Source organism: Sinocyclocheilus anshuiensis, unplaced genomic scaffold, assembly GCF_001515605.1.
Source record: "Sinocyclocheilus anshuiensis isolate Anshui unplaced genomic scaffold, SAMN03320099.WGS_v1.1 scaffold1989, whole genome shotgun sequence".
NCBI classification, from domain to species: Eukaryota; Metazoa; Chordata; class Actinopteri; order Cypriniformes; family Cyprinidae; genus Sinocyclocheilus; species Sinocyclocheilus anshuiensis.
The window spans coordinates 78,010-85,512 of record NW_015538027.1 but is presented as its reverse complement, the minus strand read 5'-3'; the positions used below and the strand labels follow the sequence as shown (position 1 = coordinate 85,512).

The following is a 7,503-nucleotide window of genomic DNA, read 5'->3' as shown; positions in this document are numbered from 1 at the left end:
CTGGTCTCAGACGATCTTGGAGGTGAAGATGCTGGATGTGGAGGTCCTGGGCTGGTGTGGTTACACGTGGTCTGCGATTGTGGGGCTGGTTGGATGTACTGCCAAATTCTCTGAGGAATTCAAAATGGGGGCAAAAACAAAAGTGTTGCGTTTATAATTTTGTTCAATGTATACACACACACACACACACACACACAGACACACAAAGAAAAACAAGTAGATAGAATAGAAAAAATAGAAAGTTAGTGTTAGTTTTTTTATAAAAATTAAGATAAATAGATAAAGTAGAATTAAATTAGAATAGAAAGTGCTAGAGTTAGAGGGTCAAATAAAGATTATGCCATAAACATTAAACATTATGCCATACATAAAAAAAAAAACAAAACTACAAGAGCTTTTACATGACACAATGTTTAGATAAATTACAGATATATGAAATGTATATCATACTGCAGGACATGTGATATTAACTACTGATTTTGTATATTACTGCTCATTGTCTGGCTTGCTATAATGAAGTTTTTCACCTTTTTTAAAGTATATACTTTACACAGACCGACTTCTACCTTACTTTTTGCAGACCAAAAATAAACAATTAAATAATTACACCTAATTTAACAATAAGTTGCAACAGGTGTGATTTTGTTGTTGAAAACAGTAAAACATGTAAAACATTCACATGTTTTGACACTAATAGGGTGTTGCTTCCAGCTGTGCTTTAATTAAAGTGTTTATTATTTTGATTTTATGTTTGTGGAGACTCCTCTCAACCTAGCTTCTGGGCAATAACAAGTCATTGGAGCCTTTGCGTCAGCCTGCTTTTCAGGTTGCAACCTGTCACAGTATTCAGGCTTTTTTTCGTTCTGTGGTTTGACCCCCACCCCGATTGCAAACAAAGGACAAAAAAGTAACGGAACAAATACAGGGACAGCCAAAAGTGTAGCAGGCCACTACTTTCTTTATTTCAGCCTTTCACAAGAGCCATTTGTGCAACAATGAAAACAACAACAAAAATGATAAAAAAAAAACAAACAAACAGTGATGTCACTGTCAGATTATCCTCTTTGTTTCGTTGTATAATTTAGCCTTGAAATAGCCATGTTAATGGAGATTATTTATCAATAGAATATGGATTAAATCTTTCCCATCACATGTTGCTTTGTATTTTGTTCAGGCTTAAGCAAGATGATATAAAATTTTGGTGCAAATATGCAAAGTAATAACCCAAAGCTTGAGGCTAAAATGGCAAAAATCTCCACAGCTACAGTAAATTTTCCAGGAGAACTGATATAAGCTGGAATAAATGTGATCCATACAGCACAGAATATCAGCATACTGAATGTGATGAATTTGGCTTCATTGAAGTTATCAGGCAGTGTGCGAGCCAGAAAAGCTAAAATGAAGCACAAGACAGCCAGTAGGCCAATATAACCAAGAACAGCAGAGAAACCTATAGTAGAACCTAGACTGCACTCAAGAATGATCTTTTCATTATAGTATTTCATATTTTTATAGGGAAATGGAGGAGATATTGTAAGCCAAAGCACACAGATAAAAACCTGTATTAGTGTAAAGGAAACAACACTGAGTCGTGAGAAGAGCAGCAGGAAACTCAGCTCTGAGTTGTTGGCTTTTACTATGGGGGTGTCCTTCTTGTTGTAAAATAGGATGGCCACCAGCAGAGTTAATCCTACTCCAAACAGTGAGAAAAAGACCAGCACAAAACCCATAACGTCTGTGAAAGACAGAAACTCTACAGTCTTTAACACACATTTATTTTTCTCAGCATTAGACCAGTATTCCCCTGGACACTGCCTGCAGTTATTTGAATCTGGAAAGGAAGTTGTTATCACTATAGTTATAAGACAAAAAGGAAATTATTATTATTATTATTATTATTATTAAACTCGTTTGATAGAAAAACTGCACCCTGAAAAATAATATAAGAAGAAAAGTAATACAAAGGATGCAACTAACTAGTTTTCTTTGAAACTGATAAGGGCTGAAGATTACCTGTCTCATTACTGATTTCTCCTTCTGCACATGGAATACAGTCATAACAGCAGACAGGTCTTCCTTTCTGTGCAGCCTTCCTAGTGCCTTGAGGACAGCTCTCACTGCACACAGACCTTGGCTTCTGCATAGAAACATTATACTAATATACACATACAGACTATTTGAATCATGAAATAATGGAAGCTATAGAAATTTGCTGTATTTTGAATAATTTTGGAAACAAAACAATTTAAAGTGTTGTTATTACAATTCTGCAGTATTATTTAGACCGCTCAGTATGATAGCCTATTGTCCTATTGGTCAAAACCCTCTAAGTCTTGATCAGGCCTGACAATCTCTTGGTTTTATTGCTCTAAATGTCTAGTGCCACAAACAAACTTTGTAGACAGGTTATTGGTGTTTACCTCGAGCTGTCCTCCAGCCCAGATTATGTTTTCAGTGTTGAGCACAAAGCGCTGGTCAGGAGGCAGTGAGGCATCATAGTATCCCACCGGCTTAAACTGGATTGATCCATCTGAATTCTGCTGCCAGTTCACAACTTCATATTGGGCTACTGTGGCACCAGTGCTGTCAAACCACACACGATCTCCCATCTTTACAGTGAAATTGACATTTTTCAGAGCTTCAACCACCTAGCAAAAATACAGATTTAGAATGTTATGAATAAGGCATTAGCACAATGATAATCAGCTACAACATAAACAGGTTAGGCGCATGCTCTCTATATTTCCTTCTAGCAATCACTTTACCAGATAGATAGATAGATAGAAAGATACCTGTTGTGGTTGTATTGTTAAGTTTTTCTTGCACCCTTCATTTTCTTTGCACTTGAATAGACTGTGTAGTGAATGAGCCACAGCATAAACTGCTTTGTACACATTACTTGCATATCTTTGTTCAGGCACATCTTCATTATAGTTTTTGAGCACAAGCAGATCATGATATCTACTACTTAATTCAGTTTGAGAAGAATTTGTCTCAGTCTGTGAGCATGGAAAAGCTGTTTCCCAGAATGCTTTTAGAACATAATCTGCAAAACCTTGGATATTGATTTTTTTCACTGCAAACCCCAGTGACCCTCCCAGTACACGAAAACTGTTTGGCGTGATCATACTGCTTGCTGTTATCCATGCCTCCACACCAATCACCTGGAGGCCTGTAATGTTTTGAATACTTAGCTGATCAAGTAGATTGTTCATCTCAAAACTGGTAAGAAATGCAACAACCACTTTTGCAGTGCCTTTTTTTATTGTGTCTACTACGATTTTTAGTTTTTCAGTCTCTGTTCTCTGGAATTTCACAGAGTACTCCACACAAATGCCCTCTTCCTGGGTTATATTCAGAAATATGGCCATTCCGTAGTTTCCATAGTCATTGTCACTGTTCACAGCTCCCACCCAAGACCAGCCAAAGTATTTAACTATGTATGCAAGTGCTCTGCTCTGGTGGTAATCACTAGCAATAGTCCTGAAGACAGAAGGGTAATATTTTCTATTACTGAGACATTCACATGTGGCTGAGTGACTTATCTGGGAAAAAAACAAAAAAAAAAACATATGAAATAATTATACAGTAATGTGCATGGAGATAGTGTCAACTATTTACTGTTATTTCTCCTTACCACTGGAATTTTAAAAGATCCTGTTGTTCTGGACAGAATTACTGTGGCAGAAGATTGTGGTTCCCCTATGATTGCATGTATAGAGGACCGTCCATTGCATGTCTCCCCTGCTGCAAACTCTGGTCCATTCATCAGTGCCATAGTTGCACTCATAGAAGCCATTCTTGAACCACAGCTATCATAAATTCTGTAGCCAATAGAAACATTTGGGAGCAAAATTTCATTTTTGTTAATTTCGTCTATGGCAAAGATCATCATTTGAACCATCCGAAAATCTTGTAGATTCACACTGTAAAAACATTACACAAGAAAGCTAAATTTCAACTAAACAAATAAACAGATATAAACTTTAAGGTATTTGTTTTCCTTTGACTTTTTATCACATGTTGGTCATACCAAAAACACCATAGCTTTTCAGATGTCTGCATTAAATACACTGCAAACTTGAGAAAAATTAGGGCAGACAATGTAACAAACCTGGAGCATGATAGAAGCTGAGGTTTTTGTGTGAACTCAAATGAAGATAATGCTAATTTGCTGTGTATTGCCAAAATTGCTCCAATAGTTATGTCTCCATCCTTGGAAAACAGTGGGTATTTAGGGTCACCCATTATTCTGCAAACAAAAAATTCCGCCTTCACATTAAGGTGATGGAAAAGCAGGAGTGTGTAAAGAAAGATAAGCATCCCAGTGATTGAGCTCAACTGTGACTGCCAAAATGAAATGACTTGATACAGGATGTTCTCTTTTATAGGCATAATTAATATGGATAATTTCTTGTAGACGTTGCCAGTGACCTCATAGGGCAGGACATGAGTCAGGTCGAGCAGGAGTGGAATAGAGTCAAGCTGATTTGAAAGAGTCTAATGTTATCAAACTATCGGGAGGTAGTAAAAATGTAAACACTTGAATATGCCATTTTTGGTATAATTTTCATTAATTTGTATCTAATAAAGCCTTTGAAAAGCCTACCCAATTCAGTCCTTAATACATATTCTTCTTTGTTTGGTCTTTTTGCTTGTTTGCTCAGTTGCTTGTCTGTAGTTTATTTTTGCATCAAAACCATTTCTCCTACTATGTGGTACTACCCTAATTGCTCAGTCTGTCTTTATTTTGTGTTCAGTGAATTATAACCAAGGCCCTGTAGTGTTGAGACCATTGCATAAATACAAAACAGGGCAGAAAAGAGGCACATTCAAATTTCCTTTAACATGTTTGCTAGTGGATATTCACCAAAACTATTTTCTGTCGTCTCTGGACTATTTTCTTTTGCTAGCAGCACTGATTTTTGCCCAAGAATGCACATTATTTTTGTCTGAATCAAAACTGCTGATGCTTACCTGGTGATGGTGATTCAGAGGAGCACAATACTGTCAGAGCTATCATGGCCTTAGCATAAGACTGACCTACATAGTGAAACTCAGTAGTCATGTACACAAATAACACTGATATTTAACAAAAAAAAAAAAATCCATGTGATCTCTTAAATAAAATGAAATCATAAAAACTAAATGCATTAATATTAAACAAAGAAATTATAATATATGAGGTAAAATGTTGCATGTCATACTGCAGAAAACTGTTTGACATGTCATATTAACCAAACCTAATTATCCAAATGATCCACATCTGAATTAAGTATATACAATTACTTACAAACAACTGAAGACATACATCTGATTTACATACTTTTTGCACATTTTCAATTCAATTCAAGTTTATGTGTATAACGCTTTTCACGATACAAATCGTTGCAAAGCAACTTTACAGAAAACTGTTTGACATGTCATATTAACCAAACCTAATTATCCAAATGATCCACATCTGAATTAAGTATATACAATTACTTACAAACAACTGAAGACATACATCTGATTTACATACTTTTTGCACATTTTCAATTCAATTCAAGTTTATGTGTATTTAATGTTTCACGATACAAATCGTTGCAAAGCAACTTTACAGCAAATTAAGTTTCTACCATATTTAGTGGTAGCTTATCAGTGGTGACTGTCCGTTTATGAACATATGGCAGAAATGTACCGAAAAATCAATTAAAGACATACTCAAACAGACGATGAACACTATTAACAGCAATTATTATATGATGCAATCAAACGTATAGTAAAATTTGGTAGTTCTCCCAGACAGCAGCTGACTTCGCGCCAGATCCGTTTTAAAACCGGCAAATCCGCGTTACAGTCACATCTGTTTCAGTGCTGTAACACGGATCCAGCCCGGGCGCGGTTTCAGTGGGCGGGAACTACAGTCGCAGAGCGGATCCGGGCCGCGTCCGTGGATACGAGCGGGAATTTTTTCCTGGAGTTCAAATCAAAACAGAAGACGTCAAGACGATCGAGGCGATACAGACTGCTCGCTGTTATCCTCAAAAACCTCACCAAGTTACAGTATGTCACACCGTGTGATCAAACTGTTCTACTCATACATTCATTTATTATTATATACAGACTGCTCGCTGTTATCCTCAAAAACCTCACCAAGGTATGTCACACCGTGTGATCAAACTGTTCTACTAATACATTAATTTCTTATTATGCTGTGTACTCGATAACTTAAAGGTTTGGTGTTTTCATTGCTCCTTAGATCTGTGTTGGACTGTAATGTTGGCGAACACTTAGGCCTGTGTTATCAGAGGACTTGCTAACATGAAGAAAACGGTCCAGAGGTCTGTAATTATACGTAATTAACGGATTTTAACTTAATTTCTTAAGATTGCTGCATGATAATTAGTGTGATGAGCTAGCAATGTTATGTTTAAGTGCTAACCCTTAAGGCTGCATGTATTTATTTGATAACAAATAAAGTTAAAAAAGTAATATTGTGAAATATTATGACAATGTGAAATAACTATTTTCTATTTGAATATATTTTAAAATGTAGTTTATTCCTGTGAATTTTCAGCATCATTACTGCAGTCTTCAGTGCATGATCCTTCAGAAATCATTCTAACATGCTGATTTAGTGCTGCATTTTTATTGGTACTCGGTTATCAATAATGGTTCTTATTATTATCGTAAAAAAAACGTTTTTGCTGCTTAATATTTCCTGGAAACATTTTTATGATTCTTTGATTAATAGAAAGTTCAAAAGAACATAATTTATTTGAAATATATATTTTTGAAACATTATAAATGTTTGTACTTTTATCAATGTAATGCCTATATGCTGAATAAAAACAGTAATTTCTATTAAATAACACACACACACACACAACAAACATTTGAATGGTTGTATAGCATGGTTTCTGAATATATTAAAGAGCATAACTGTTTTTCAAAGTTGATAATAATCAGAAATTTTTCTTGAGCAGCAAATCAATCAGCATATTAGAATGATTTCTGAAAGATCATGTGACACTGACGACTGGAGTAATGATGTTACTGAATTAATGAGTTAATGAATTGTACAATATATTCACAAAGAAAATAAATATTTTAACTGATAATAACTTTTAAAATTGTAATTAAATGTATTTCTGTGATGGCAAAGCTGAATAAATAACTTTTCATTCATCAATAAATCCTGAAAAAAGTATCACAGGTTCCCAAAAAAATTAAGCAGCACAACTGTTTCCAACACTGAGCTTTGATCAAAGCAATAACTAATATTTTGAAGTATATCAAAATAGAAACCCATTATTTTAATGCTTCACAATATTACTGTTTTTTTCTGTACTTTTGATCATATAAATGCTGGTTTGATAAGCAAGAGACTTATTTTAACAGTATGCTCCATGTTAATTGAGTAAATTAATTGAGAAATTGTCCAGCAACACTATATAACAATTTGTTTCAAATTCAGGTTCCACCTGAGAGCCGGGACTGTCAAATAGTAAGGTGAGTCCT

General features: G+C 35.1%; 1 protein-coding gene and 1 long non-coding RNA gene across 2 annotated transcripts; one reads left to right on the top strand and one right to left on the bottom strand.

Moving 5' to 3' along the window:
• Positions 1–1,133: 1,133 nt before the first annotated feature.
• Positions 1,134–4,323, bottom strand: LOC107680434 (extracellular calcium-sensing receptor-like). The gene is made up of 6 exons (XM_016476322.1): positions 4,115–4,323; positions 3,638–3,926; positions 2,793–3,545; positions 2,421–2,648; positions 2,014–2,137; positions 1,134–1,831 (listed from the first exon to the last, which is right to left on the bottom strand). Exons 1-6 carry the CDS (start codon positions 4,321–4,323, stop codon positions 1,134–1,136), a joined length of 2,301 nt encoding a protein of 766 aa, XP_016331808.1.
• Positions 4,324–6,100: 1,777 nt separating this feature from the next.
• On the top strand, positions 6,101–7,494 carry LOC107680426 (uncharacterized). Its single transcript, XR_001633145.1, has 3 exons — positions 6,101–6,139; positions 6,242–6,323; positions 7,460–7,494. It is a non-coding gene; the product is annotated as an uncharacterized LOC107680426 (long non-coding RNA).
• The last annotated feature ends 9 nt before the right edge of the window (positions 7,495–7,503 follow it).